The sequence below is a fragment of the Arachis hypogaea genome, chromosome 20 (genome assembly GCF_003086295.3).
Source record: "Arachis hypogaea cultivar Tifrunner chromosome 20, arahy.Tifrunner.gnm2.J5K5, whole genome shotgun sequence".
NCBI classification, from domain to species: Eukaryota; Viridiplantae; Streptophyta; class Magnoliopsida; order Fabales; family Fabaceae; genus Arachis; species Arachis hypogaea.
In genome coordinates, this window is record NC_092055.1 from 104,698,034 (window position 1) to 104,713,394 (window position 15,361).

Below are 15,361 nucleotides of genomic sequence, written 5' to 3' on the forward strand. Positions count from 1 at the left end.
TTTACAAAATCCTAATGTGAAGCTCCTAATATATTACAACGTCTGAACAAAAAATGTCTTAGTAAATCCAAGTGTTCTATTCATATTTCTTAGAAAATTTTAGAATTTAGTAGGTGTAATGTTGTACAAAATAAACTTATAGTTAAATTTATTTGTTCAACTACGGTAATTATGCCAAGAAAAAATGGACTTTTTTTATTTTAAAATATTTTTTTAAAAATTTATTTAGTGTCAATATGTTATAATTTTAAGTATATAAATAATGACCTTCATAATACAATGACCTCTTAGATTTAGTTATTATTATTATGATTTTTATATCATTTCGAAGTAAGTATCATATGTTAACGATTAAATAATGTTAATTTTTTATAACATTTTAATAAATAAATTTATCTTTTAGTATATATTTTATTATTTTTTGTATTTTTATTTATTATATATTTTTAATAATATTTTATTATTCTAATTAATAAAAATATTATAAGATTTCGACTTTTGAGAAAGATTAAAAATATTCGAAGGGATTGTTTTAAAATTTTTAAAAATTTTTCTGTGATTGTTTTAAAATTTCTTGAATTTTCTAGGAATTGATTTATATTTTATTCTTAGAGATTGATTTGTCCAACTTGCACATAAAATACTTAACTGTTATGTATGCGAGATAATATTTTAGGTCAACAGTTATTATTGGTGATTAAAAAAATCTGTATTATTTAATAAAAATAAATATTATAGACTGTTATGTATTTTAAAATTTAAAACACTAAAAGCGTTGATTTTAAAAATTTTAGGGTTGATTTGGATAATTATTCTTTATTCATAAATGATTGATTATCCTAAATGATATTGTTCAGGTACCCAATAATTAAGGAGAAGTGTTTGGGGCCAACACATGTTCAATACTCTGTTCCTAGTTCCTACAACACTACACAATCTATTTCTCTTACGTGATCTTCTCAACTTGGTTCACTTGACCTTCTTCTTCTTCTTCTTCTTCTTCTTCTTCTCACGCTAGCTTCCATGGCGAAGCAGAAACAGAGCAGCACTTATTTGCTTTACTCGGCAATTCTTCTATTCACCATCTTCTGTGTCTCCTCTGTTTTGGTTTCAGCTAGAGTTCATCCTATCTTGCAGAGCTTTAACCAGAAACCCATTTTCAGATCCAACTTTCACTCCATTTACGATACCTCCAACTATGGCACCTTTCAACTCAGTAATGGCTTGGCCAAAACGCCTCAAATGGGGTTCGTCATTTGCTGCTTCTCTCTGATAATCTTGCCCTTAAATTCAACAAATTTATGGGTTCTTCAGCTTATCTGAACTTAAAGTTCCTCTCTTTTTCTCTTTCTTATTGTTGCAACCATAAATTACGGATGACCCACATGCACAAAACACGTTCACTTTGATTCTAGTGGTTTTGATCAGGGATTTCATGTGCAGAGGGCATCAAACTTGATTTTTTCATTGTCTTATTTTAATTGCTTTTGAAGCTAGTTGGAGGGGTTGCTTATGCGATGTGATTTGGTTGTTGTGCAGATGGAATAGCTGGAACTTCTTTGCATGCAATATCAATGAGACCGTCATTAAGGAAACCGGTATTGATTTCTTGTTTATACTACTGATAAAATCACAACTCATATCCTTATATTATTGGAAAAATGGAAAAAACAAAAAAACAAAGGTTCAGTTAAGTCTCGGAAAATTTGACAATTGCAAGTGCTATTGAAAGTAATGTATTTTGATGGTTTGAAGGAGGACCAAATAACTCTGCATTATTGCAATATTTCTTGACCTTCTTTCGTAAGCTAGGAAAAGTATTCATCAAAGACATAGTAATAGCATCCATAGTTAGTTTTGCATCCAATTGGATAAAATTTCTTATTTAAGATGGTTTAGAAAGCTCTGATATTTATAAATTATAACTACCAATGGTGCTGTCTTTTTTTTTTTTTTTAACTGCAACACTGCAAGTATTATGGTTATTGCAAATAATATCCGTTGTTTACGTCTAATTGTACTGTTATGTATTTCATCGTTCCAGCTGATGCACTGATATCGACGGGATTAAGGGATTTGGGTTACGTGTACGTCAACATAGGTACTGTTCTTGTATGTTCAAATGAACATTCTGTTGTGTACTAGTTTGATATTTACATTTTAAATGTGCAGATGATTGCTGGTCTTCTGTGACAAGAAATTTTAAGGTCAGTAGAATCTTATCCTATTCCTTTCGATATTACTGGATCAAATTTAGGGTCACCAGCTTGCTGTTAGAATCAGATGAGCTTCCAGTGTGGTCTATCATGATTCTTGACTTTCAATTGGATGAGGAAACGTTGTTTCCAATTGGCCTTTGTTAAGTAAATAGATAAAGCTAGATAGTCCTGTGATATATTGCAAGAAATGGTTATGGTGTTATGTTAAAACTTAAAGTGATACTTTGTAATTTGTCCTGGTTTATTTGGTGTCTTTATTAAACAGTTTATATATGCACTAGCTATATTTCATAAGAACTAAATGGTTTCTTTAGCAAACCTTTTAAGCCAGAAAAATATTGTCTTTGTCTCAGTAAATATATGTTGCTCCTTACTGTTTTCATTGTGGTAATGCAGGGTCAACTGGTACCTGACGAAAAAACATTCCCATCAGGAATCAAAGCTCTTGCAGATTATGTACATGAAAAGGGACTGAAGCTTGGTATATATTCCGATGCTGGGTAAGATGCTTTGCGAAATCAGGCCAGATCTTTGAAATCTTTATAAATAATGCATTCCTGCTTTTAATGTTTTCTTTCCAATATTTTTATACTGCCAACTGTTGATAGGGCGTTTACTTGTCAAGTCCGACCAGGATCGATTTTCCATGAAAAGGATGATGCAGCTTTGTTTGCCTCTTGGGTTAGATTCTACTATTTTATCTTATACTTTTGAAATAGTATCAGATATTCTTCATGTATTAGGGAATTTGTAGATGCCTGAGGAATGAAAGTACTGCATATGGTTATTATATATATCTGTGTATTGATCATGGTTAGGTTCAAATTGCCCCTGATATAAATTGTATCTTGACAACATCCCATTATCTTTCTTAGTAAACAGAACCCATCATGGATAATCACAAATGCCAAATTTGGAAGAGACAAGAGTTTCAGCCATTTAACGAAATACTTTAATTTTCTAAAGAAAATAAATGGAAAACTATGTGTTCCTACTTCCTATATCATGTAATTTTCAATAGTTGTTGCTGTTAAACTTTGTGTTTTGAATCGCTATTCAGTCATCATGGAACTTATCAATGACCTATATCTTCATAGATACTATGTTAATATAGCTCTTAAGGTGTTTTTGGGAATTGTTCTTTCTATACTAAATATTTCATTTACATTATTCATAGATTTGAATTCTTATGTCTGATTTTTTTTAATATATTTTTTGGGGTATTAATTGGAACTTTCCTCCAACTCAATCCTTTGACCAGGGTATAGATTACCTGAAATATGACAATTGTTACAATCTGGGCATCCCACCCAAAAAAAGGTTTCTTCTCATCTTTGACATAGACTAATTGCAAAAGCATCAAAATCAAATACATATAAATTGACTCAACATGGTTCTTTGTATTCCAGATATCCACCAATGCGTGATGCTCTCAATGCTACTGGACGTACAATTTTCTATTCACTTTGTGAATGGTAATAAGGTGTCTTTGTTGATTTTTTTTTATGAGATTAGTTACTCTTAGCTTCATGGGGATTTCCCTACTTCATTTATTTTTGTAGGGGTGTTGATGACCCTGCCTTATGGGCTGGCACCGTTGGTAACAGTTGGCGCACAACTGAAGACATCAATGATACTTGGGCAAGGTTAGTTTCCCGAACTTAGGAATTAGTATTATAGGTGTCACATTTAATATTCTATCAGGATTGCTTTTAGTTCAATAAAATCATATAGGTCAGGTTATGTCATGTTTATGACTATCCATGAAAGAATGCTTTTGCATAATGATTGACTGTACTTTGATATGTTCCCTATGAAATTTCTACATTTCAAGTAGGTAGATACTTTCTTGTGAGTTTGTTCTTCTTGATTGACTGTAAATGCCCTTGAGGAGAGTGTCGGTGCAATTTGCACCAAGGTGTTTTAGCTCGTAATCAGTTAGCATTCCTTGTCTATAATTTCTGCTTACAGGGTAGTTTCTGAATTTACTTTTCTCTTGTTCAGTATGTCAAACATTGCTGATCTCAATGACAAGTGGGCCGCATATGCTGGTCCTGGCGGATGGAATGGTATGCATGCCATCTTCCTTGAAATTTTATTGAAATGGTAGCGCAAACTTGAAGATTTCTTATTCATTCCTCATATTACCACTCCATGACAGACCCAGATATGTTGGAAGTTGGAAATGGCGGCATGACTTACCAAGAATACCGTGCTCACTTCAGCATCTGGGCTTTAATGAAGGTCTTCTTCTTAAATCTTATTTATATGTCGTTCTCTCTTGATGCATTTTTTATATTGTTTATAATCTACTCTTGATAGTAACCCACTAACCTGTGTTATATATGTTGCCACATAATTTTCGAGTAAACACCCAACACGGCCCTTGTCCATTTTCACGAAGGACAAGGCGATCCCTGTCCAAAAAAATGAGACACTTTGGCCCTCAACCTTTTCATTTTAGGGCAATACGATCCCTCTATTAGAAATTCGTTAAATAGTAACGGAAATTAGTTTTGTTTAGGGTTTAGGGTTTTATTTGTGATTTGTGAGGGTTTTAAACTCCCACAAACTATTAATAAGTTTATTTTTGAAAAATTCCTTCCTAGATGGTGGTTAAGTAGAGAAAGGCCATTGTTGGAAATGATGTCGCAAGAAAAAAAAAGTAATTGTAGTACGAATATCCTTTAAAGGAAAAAAATAACATCAAAGAAGAAACAAATAAGAGAACATTGATGTTGATGATATTGGTATTGGTGATGATGGTAGATGAGATAACGATGATGATAAAATATGGTTACATAATAAAAATAGTAGAGGTAGAAGTGATAACGATGAGAATGAAGAAGGTGGCGATAGTAGTGGTCATAGTTGGTCATATTGTTGAAAAGAACTTTGTGGAGGTTTAAGATCTTCACAAAATACAAATAAAACCCTCTATAAAAGTAATTTTCGTTACTAGTTAATAGATTTTTTAATAGAGGGATCGTATTGTCCCAAAATGAGAAGGTGGAGGACCGAATCCCTTTTTGGGACAGGGATCGGCTTGTCCTTCATGGAAATGGACAGAGATTGGATTGGGTCTTTAGGTAGCAAGTAAAGATGGAAAATTCTTCTAATACTTGGAAGAAAAACAAAGGCCAGTCTGAAGTTGTACCTGTGATAATAGCTGTATTCCTTAGCATCTATGTTTGGCTTTAATTTCTTGTGATTGAGTATAAAGACAAACTTGCATGCATCACAAATTACCTCAAATGATACAGCTGGATTCTTCATAAACTAAAAAATTGAACTTGGTGCAGGCTCCTCTATTGATTGGCTGTGATGTAAGAAATATGACTGTTGAGACAATTGAGATTTTGACCAACAAAGAAGTCATTGACATAAATCAAGGTAGTACTTCCTCTTTCTGTTATTCAGAGTAGCCATGTTGATGCATCATGCCTCTCTCTCTCTCTCTCTCTCTCTCTCTCTCTCTCTCTCTCTCTCTCTCTCTCTCTCACACACACACACACACACACACACACACACACACACACACACACACATTGCTGTAGTTTGTGTTATTACTTAATATATTTTTTAGTTAAGTTGTTATAAAGGGTTATATTGTTACGTCACTCTGCAGATCCACTTGGTGTCCAAGGAAGGAAAGTTTATGTTTCTGGAAAAGATGGTTGCAATCAGGTAATATATTCAGTATCAGTGTATCACCTCATGATGCATCTTTCAGTGTGTTGCATCGGTTTCCCAAAGAATTGATTCATATTCAGATGTTGCCTATCTGGATCAATAGACTTAGCAAACCATAAGTTATGCAGAGTACATGATCCTGTCTGGAAACTTTACTAGCTCCTACATTACTTGAAAAAGAATGAAGGGGGAACTGCTATGTTCATGTTATGTGCTGATTCAACGTTAACATTTATATTTTCGTTATCAATATATGTTGCCACTTTGGCAGGACTAATAAGTAATACTTTTTTATGAGAAAGTATAGAAAACCAACATTAGTTAGCCAACATTAGCCAACTTTGTGTTAGGGTTTATGATTTAGGGTCTAGAGTTTAAGATAAACAAAATAATTTAAAAAGAATTAGTTAATGTTGGCGGAAAAAAGTGAATTCCTTAGCATTACTCATAATTTATTCCTATTTAAATCTTAGCATTACCCACCAACTAATATAGAATATAAAGTTGTATATTTGTTATATTCAAAATTTAGTTCTTACATTTTCATATTTATAGGTTTGGGCTGGTCCTTTATCAGGAGACCGGTTGGCAGTGGCACTCTGGAACCGGTGCTCAAATGCAACTACGATAACTGCTTCATGGAATACGATTGGACTGGAATCTGGAATTCGAGTATCTGTAAGGGATTTATGGCAGGTAAGCTTAGCTAGCTGCATGAAACTACCCTAATTAGAGATTCCTTCTATATGTTTGTTATTAACTTTAGATGGTTTTGATCCTATAAATGTTGCAGCACAACACACTAACATCAGATGCAGTGTCATCATTCAGTGCTCATGTTGATGCTCATGATTGTCACTTTTACATTTTCACTCCTTCTCCTTCAGTGTCTCACTCTGTAGAGTAGCCAACTTATGCTTCAATCACCTGAGGGGTATGCTACTAAGTTGGATCCGCTTCTCTTCTCTGCATGTTAAATATCTTTCTTTTGAATTATTGGAAGTTTGAACTTTCAATGTTGAATGTATGCAAGCTCGAATAATATGCGTGCTTTCATGGGGGTGTTAAAAATATGTAACCAGACATGGCTTTTCTGTTAATATTTTACTGGTCAAAATTCACATAGTACAGGATTCTGCCGTCCTTACCTATAAAATGCTTTGCTATGTACATGTACGTTGATACCATATATATATTATGAAAGAAGAATTACTTTGAGTTAAAAAGGGAAATTCTCTTCCTCGATCGGTTTTTATCTTATGTGTATGTGCCTATATAAGAAAAATTGAAAAAAATGTTTAGCTATGGTGGAGGGTGTTATTTACTTATTTATGTGAACAAGTGAGGATTTGTGATGAAATAATACTGGAGGATATACAAGAGAATATATAACAAAAAGTAAAAAAGAATGAAACATTATTATCAAATAAACAAACATCAGTTATGAGTGTATATATATACATAAACAAAAATACTATTTGTATACCAAAATCAGTCATTAAAATTACTCATTAACATATTTGTGTATAAATACATGTGATTTGTCGATGTGTATTTGTATTCTAACATGTATATACTGGTGGTGTGATCCCCACCTCTGTTTCCACGGAGCCATCATGGCCATCTGAAATTCCCTTTCCTTACTTAAAGAAAGATCCGCCCTGAGAAGAGTAACATGAGTGAGGAATTCGCCTCCACTTGGTAGTTGTTTAGCATGTGAACCCCATTCACAGTTAACTGCAGCCAAAGATCAAGAAACGTAACCAATCACCACATAGAAATCTCCAGTATGAATGTATTCAATCTATATCGAATTTTCCAAATTCATATAAGATTGACTAGCCATATTTTTTTAATCCATCATCTTTAATAGACACAAGTTGTTGGAGTAGCATCTGAGCTGCATCAGCAGGAGACTCCGCATGATGACATAACTCATGGACATGATTGATGGTGTCTTGGATATATTCAGTACCACCAATCCATGGAAGCAACATGGAAGGGTGTTGAAGTAATATATAGAAGAGATAATCAGATATCTTCTTGATTACTTCACGTTTGAATTTGCCCTCCTCTGTCCTCAGTGTTATCTTCACCAAGACTAGTGGAATATGTGTTCCAACATGATATCTAAGCACATTTTCTGCTAACTCAATCAGGCTTTCTCGTTGAATAATGCCACCGTAATTACAAGACCACTCCCTCATGTACTCTTTTATTTCTTTAAAAATATATTATTTCATATCGGTATCCACCTCTTCCAATCGTTGATTACGGAGCAGATTAAATTCCAAAGGTAAGATTTTGCTGAACAAGTCGTTTTCATTGCAAGATCTGGTTGTCTCTTTCAAGCAAAGATCCACCTGATAAAATTGATGGAAGGCGAGAAATGGAAGAGTATATTAACTTCAGCAAACAACTGCTCCTCTCTCTTTTGGTTAGCCAACGGAATGTCCAATCAGATAAAGTGATGGCAAAAAAGGCATAAAGCTCAAGAAACATTGCCCCAGTAAACAAAACATATGTTATAACAACATCAACCCTTGGTTATTTTCTCGGAGCAGGAACATAAAAAGGCTATGAACCTGCTTCAGCAAGAATATGAAGAAAAAATTGCAAGATTAGAAGCTGAGATTAAGTGACTATTTGATGATTCACATAAAAAAGTGTCTATCAGTGAAGCTTTTCTGTTTATTATTGATCTCTTTCTGTTATTTCAGGGCATGTCTACATAAGGAAGCAACATATGCATCAAAATTTAACAGCACATAAAAATCATATGCAAGTCCTAGCTAACAGGTTGGACCAAATCCATTTTGAAATGGAATCAAAATGTAAGGCACTTTGTTTTTCCAATAATTGCATTGTTTTTAGTTTTCACATGTTGGTAAAGGCCTGAAGATATGTTTGGACATCATCGTTTGATAGATAATGTTGAGATTCAAGACTCGAGCGAATTCCTGCTGGCTGAGCAGGAAGGAAAAAATGAGTTAAACAAAAAAATAAAGAAACTGGAAAAGGAATGTAAGTGTTAACTGATTCCCCATATCACTTATTCTATCATTCTATGCGTGCATTCTTGTTTTGAAAATATTTTATTTGGTCATAGAGAAGTAGGCATCACAGGCATAAGACTGACATTATTTTCTACTGACACATACCTCTACACCATTTAAATGAGGTGTATGATCTAATGGAGAGTGTGTGTGTCGGGTTTGAGTATGATGTAGAATGAGTACACAACATTTCTCCAAAAAAATAAAGCATCCAAAAATCTAAAGTCTAATTCTACTTGATTCATTAGCATTTTGGTAATAATAATGTCATCAAGAAATAAGAACGGAAGTTTTTCTGAACCCTGCAATGGTAATTTGCAAAGAGAAGTTGGTAGATCAACAGCAAAAAATGACCTCAAACTGGCAAGTGGAGACATTAAAGCAAAAAATCATGAAACTAAGAAAGGAGAATGAGGTGTTCAAAAGGAAGTTATCTCAATTTAATTGGTATAGCATTTGCAGAGCTTTGTTGGTATATACATTTAATTATTGACTAACATAGTTACATCTATATGTTCCTACTGATTCTGCAAAGGATATATTGGCTCAACAAACTAACCTTTCAATATCCTACTAAGGTGAAAAGTACAATTTTAACATATGATTACATGGAACTATATTATTAGTTGATTAAACTAATTAATATCCTATTAAGGTATTTCTAGGTGCAGCTTTCATCAATTGCAGCCAATACTTCGTCTAATCGAAATGGGCCAGGTAGTCTTTCAGTTTGCTATTCTCTCTTTTTCTTTTTCATTTTTAAATGGCAGGTTGATTCTGGGTTAGATTTAAGCTCTATTGTGGTAATTGGTTTTTGATTTAAGGAAGTTGAATTGTACGATTGAATAAATGGTGCAAGGGTTAGATTTAGTTCTAGTTCCAAGTATGGGCGTTGGAATATTTGTTCTGTATTTGAAATTATAAATTTGGAACCTTTTTTTATATTTTGGTCCAACTTTACAATTTTAGGATATGATTCTATTCAATGTGTGGAGAACTTATTATTTTGGTGTCTTTCTACTAGGGGTGTGCATGGTCCGGCTCGGTCCGAAGACCCGGTCCGGTCCCGAATACTTTAAGGGTTAATTTTGTGTGATTTTATTGGGTCTAGGACCGGATAAGGGTCTCAAAAATAGACCCGGTCATTATTTCGGGTCGGGTCCGGGCCATGTCTCGGGTCACCCGAAATCAGCCTGATGGTCCGGTCATCATACACAATTAATATTTTGTGTTATTAGTAATGGATGATGGCTATTCTTATGTGGAATTTAAGTATTGTAAACCTTAATATTTTGTATTATTAGTTATTATAAAACTATAAGTTAATGTTTTATGTTTAAAATGCATAAGATTTTAGACTAATACATAATCTTGTGTTATTTGTATTGATTTAAATATTTAGTGTTATTAGACAATATTAGTATTAATTATGGTTATGCTTTAATTTTAGAGAAGAGTTGGTTCTTGTTATATTTTTCTAACTGAATTTTACCATATCAAACAATAGTTGGAGTCTTGAAAATTTGGATATTTTCACATGCTATCTTATAAGAATGTATCAAGGTAATGTAATGTTAACAGCCCGATTTTCACCCGGTTTTTATCCGATATAATCGTTGCCCGAAAGTGTATAGGTTTTATCGGGTCTAGGGTCGGGTTCGGGTCTAATAAATAGATCCGATATATTTCGGGTCGGGTCTGGATCACATCAAATTCGATTTCACCCGTCCATGCACACCCCTACTTTCTACCAACTTGTAAAGAATTTATAACTATTGTCTAATTATGTATTTTAGTTCTTTTATTAGGATCAACTTAAATTTAAATGATGGCAGTATTGTGTAGCATGGTTTTCTAATTCTGTACACGATTCTTGCTGTTCAATTTGTAGCAATTTTTTTTTAAATTGAATACGATGTTTGTGGGAGTTTAAAACCGCCGCTAAATGAAGTCTTGACTGTTATAAATAAATTCGTGACACCTCAAATTTTAAAAATTTATAAAACTCTCAAAAATCTTTTCTTGGGATTTTAAACCGTCAGAAAATAGGAAAATTCGCATAAAGTAGCCAAAATCTTGTAGTGAATTAAGACTTACCAACTAAGACATCTTGTTTTTTTTTAGCGCCTTGCAGTCAATCTTAAACATTTCTTTATTTTTTTAATTAATTAGAGAATAATATTATAAAGTTATGTGAAATAAATATTAATAAAATACACGAATAATAATAATGATACGAAGGAGAGATAATCAATAATAACAATAATAATAATAATAATAATAATAATAAAAAAGAGTAAACTTCACATAAAAAAAAAACAATATATAAAATAACTAGGTACACGAAAATAAAATATTAAATATAAATATAATAATATTAATATATATTAATTTAAATAAATTTAAGTTATTGAACAATGTATAAAAACAAATAAATCGTTGCACTCGAAATACTTACAAACTGAACATTTGTTCACAAATCAGGTATTCAATACCATAAATATGTATATTTGCATATTTAGTATCTCAATATTTTAGATATGTGTACCCACATATATTTAAGTGTTTCAGTACCTTAGATATTGTTAGACAAAATATAATTTTTATAAGAAAATTATAAAAAAAAATAATTAGTTATATAGTGATGTCTTCATATATAATATTTATATATATTTTAAATTAAATTAGATCATTTGACAGTTGGTTATTTATTTAAATTTTGAAATTCACACGAGGTGCGGAAATGGTTACGGGCCAATCTAAATTTCTCGCAACAGGTGTACAAATGGTAACTGTTAGCTGACATTAGGTTAATCTATAAATAATGCTTTAAGAGCACATTGTAAGGAGTTCAGTTCTTCTTGAAAAATACTTAGAAACCCAAAACACTCTCAGCCCCTTGGCATCACAGAGTAAAATTGGGAATCTTAAGTAATTTCTCTAAACTCAAACACTTGTACTTTACTTTTTTCCAGTTTTATTAATAAAATTCCTCTACTTTTACGTCTTCTTCTCTTTTACGTTTATGTTTCTTCCTTCATCTTCTTTTTAATTTCCTGTTTGTTTCAATTTCTGCAATTTACTTCGCTACCGGCACCTTGCATTTATATGTTTATTTGTTACTTTTATTCCTTTTAATTTTATTTGACGTTACAATTGCGACATTGAGATACCCACGTTTTCTTTTAAACATTAACAAAAATTTGAGTAAAACAAATTGGCACGCCCAGTGGGACATTGTCAATAGATTGTAATTGTTAAAAGGAAAACGAGGAGTTTTGAATTTGCATGTGGTTGCGCAGTGGTAAGTTCGTGCGTCCAGAGCCAAGAAAATCAATGTCAGTTGACATGTCAAATACTTCTGCAGCATCTTCTTCTACTTCCAATGATGAGATTAGAGGAAATGAATCCGAAAATTCTCCTGTGATTTCAAACGCAGATCCTACCTTGCTGTTAGTGAGGCATGATGGCGTTAGCCATGCCCATACAGGGTTAAATGCAACTCACATAAATACCGTGGGGTGGCCCCCATATGGCTTGCCACCGAGGTACGTCCTCCCCCCCTCCCGCAATGGTGACATAAGGATTGCCTGTACCTCTATACTCAACTTTTCAAAATCCTATTTATCAAAATCCATATGGCATTTCAAATGTACCTGTTTCTGGGGTGTCAGGTTCACACATATCACAACAAAATTTTTCACATGCTATTAATACAGGAAATAACAGTGCATCAAATCTACTACATCCACTGTCACTAGTAGGGGTGCACAGACCCGGCCCGGTCCGAAGGCCCGGCCCGGTCCCGAACACTTTAAGGACTAATTTGGTGTGATTTCATCGGGTTTAGGGTCGGGTACGGGTCTCAAAAATGGACCCGGTCATTATTTCGGGTCGGGTCCGGGCCATAGCTCGGGTCACTCGAAGTCGGCCCGGTGGCCCGGTCATCATACACAATTAATATTTTGTGTTATTAGTGATGGATCATGACTATTCTTATGTGGAATTTAAGTATTGTAAACCTTAATATTTTGTGTTATTAGTCATTATAAGACTATAAATTAATTTTTTATGTTTAGAATGCATAAGACTTTAGACTAATACATAAGATTGTGTTATTTGTATTGATTTAAATATTTAGTATTATTAGACAATATTAGTATTGATTGTGGTTATACTTTAGTATTGATTGTGGTTATGCTTTAATTTTGAAGAAGGGTTGGTTCTTGTTATATTTTTCTAAGTGAATTTTATCATGTTAACTAATGGTTGGAGTCTTGGAAATTTGGATATTTTTACATGCTAGCTTACAAGAAAGCATCAACGTAATGTAATGTTAACGGCCCGGTTTTCACCCGGTATAATTGTGGCCCGAAAGTGTATTGGTTTCATCGGGTCTAGGGCCGGGTTCGGGTCTAATAAATAGACCCGGTGTATATTTCGGACCGAATCTGGGTCACATCAAATCCGGCTTCACCCGGCCCATGTGCACCCCTAGTCACTAGGGTAGAAAATTCCAAACCTGTGTTTCCTGACATGACGAGAGCAATGCCTGTTAATCAACCTAGTCAAACCGTGGAATTCTTAGCAAATATTAGGCAACAAATGGATGAAAGCCACCATGATCTAGTAAACATGTTAACTCATCAAATGGTGACAGTTTTAAATCCTCTTTTAGAAAACACAAACACTAGAATTGAACAATTAAATAGGCAAGTTAATAGGATTGATACTGTGGTAAATTTAGAAGAAAATGATAACCAGGATTTAAGATTTGATAATGTCAATCAGAACGGTGGAGCAATTCTTAATTATGATCTCCATATGCCTAGATATGGTCAAAATGCTGATGATATGTTGGAAAGACTTAGGCAAAACAACTTAGGAGGGCATTATAATCTAGCAAGAAATGTCGAACAAGTTTTAAACCGTTTGGGATTTAATGTTGGTTGCTTAAATAGGCTATATTTTGTGTCCACTTTCCCTGAATATGTCCAACAAGCAGAGCTTCCAAAAGGTTGGAAAATTCCAAAATCCCTTACAAAATTTTCTGGAGAAGAAAATGAGTCTACAGTAAAGCATATTGCTTGATATACTGTTGAAATTGGAGAAGCAGCTTCTAATGAATATCTCAAGATGAGATATTTTTCTTCTTCTCTAACAAAAAATGTATTTACATGGTTCTCCAACTTGAGACCAAATTCTATTCATTCTTGGGCACAGTTAGAAAGAAATTTTCATGATCAATTTTTTCGAGGTGAATTAAAAGCTAGTCTTACAGATTTATTCTCTGTCAAACGTGCAGAGGGAGAATCCATTGACACTTATTTGGCACAGTTTAGAAATATGAGAAATAAATGTTTTACTCTGATTCCAGAATCTGAAGTTGTCAAAATGGCTACTAATGGGTTAGAATTTGGAGTTAGGAAGAAACTTGTTAATCAACATATTTTGGATCTTTTTCAATTAGCTGAGAGAGTAAGACAGATGGAGCAAATTAAGAAAGAAAAAGAAAATTTTAAAAAGGGTTCAAAAAAGGTAGCATATGTTGATTGTTTTTCCAATAGTAGTGATTCAGATGAGAAAGAGATTTATATTGCCGAATTACGTGGGGGTCCTCCTTATGTATACAAATCTTTGAAGCCTGTTAAAGGAAAAGAAAAAGTTTATTCTTATTCTAAAGTTGAAAATAAGACTTATTCTTTTGATATTTCTAAGGCAGATCAAATATTTGAGGTTTTATTAAAAGATAAGCAGCTTATTTTACCAGAAGAAAAAAAGATGCCTACACAACTGATGAAATAAAGAATAAGAAATTTTGTAAGTTTCATCAGGTATTTTCGCACACTACTAATAATTGCATCTGTTTCAGGGACTTGATACAAAAAGCAATTGAGGAGGGAAGATTGAAGTTTAGGATAAAACTACTATGAAGGTGGACACTGAACCATTTACTGCTGACTCAAATTATGTTGAGCCATTCAATTTGTCAGTCAACATGGTAGAAGTTGATGCCACAATGGCTAGTGCTAAAGATGAAAATAAAGACCTGAGGATCTTTGAGCAAGACAATTAGCCAGTTTATTCTCGTCCTAGTGAGGATCTGTTAGATTTTTTGTTGAGAATTAAAGAATCTGACAGCACCATCGCCATGTGCCCAAAGTGCAATGTTGTTTTTGACAAGGAAGCTACAAAAGAGTTTGAAAAGTACAAAGTTGAAGAGAAAGAAAAGGCTGAGTTGAGAAAGAAGATTGCTGAAAAAGAAAATGAAACTAACGAGCTAAAGTGGAAGATAGCCGAGGGAAAACAAAATATGGGCGGTCAGGCTCCTTTGAACAAGTGTGTCAACAATACTGGGATACAACCCGTCAACCAGAAGATGAAGACTGTAGT

The 15,361-nt window shown here is 33.4% G+C and overlaps 1 protein-coding gene across 1 annotated transcript; it reads left to right on the forward strand.

The window, feature by feature from the left end:
* Nucleotides 1-750: 750 nt before the first annotated feature.
* On the forward strand, nt 751-7,138 carry LOC112783457 (alpha-galactosidase 3). The gene is made up of 15 exons (XM_025826415.3): nt 751-1,247; nt 1,540-1,598; nt 2,045-2,101; nt 2,173-2,207; nt 2,616-2,719; nt 2,828-2,900; nt 3,481-3,539; nt 3,629-3,694; nt 3,782-3,865; nt 4,224-4,288; nt 4,381-4,463; nt 5,522-5,612; nt 5,848-5,906; nt 6,468-6,608; nt 6,706-7,138. The coding sequence occupies exons 1-15, from the start codon at nt 1,024-1,026 to the stop codon at nt 6,817-6,819; spliced, it is 1,314 nt and encodes a 437-aa protein (XP_025682200.1). The 5' UTR covers nt 751-1,023; the 3' UTR covers nt 6,820-7,138.
* Nucleotides 7,139-15,361: the final 8,223 nt, after the last annotated feature.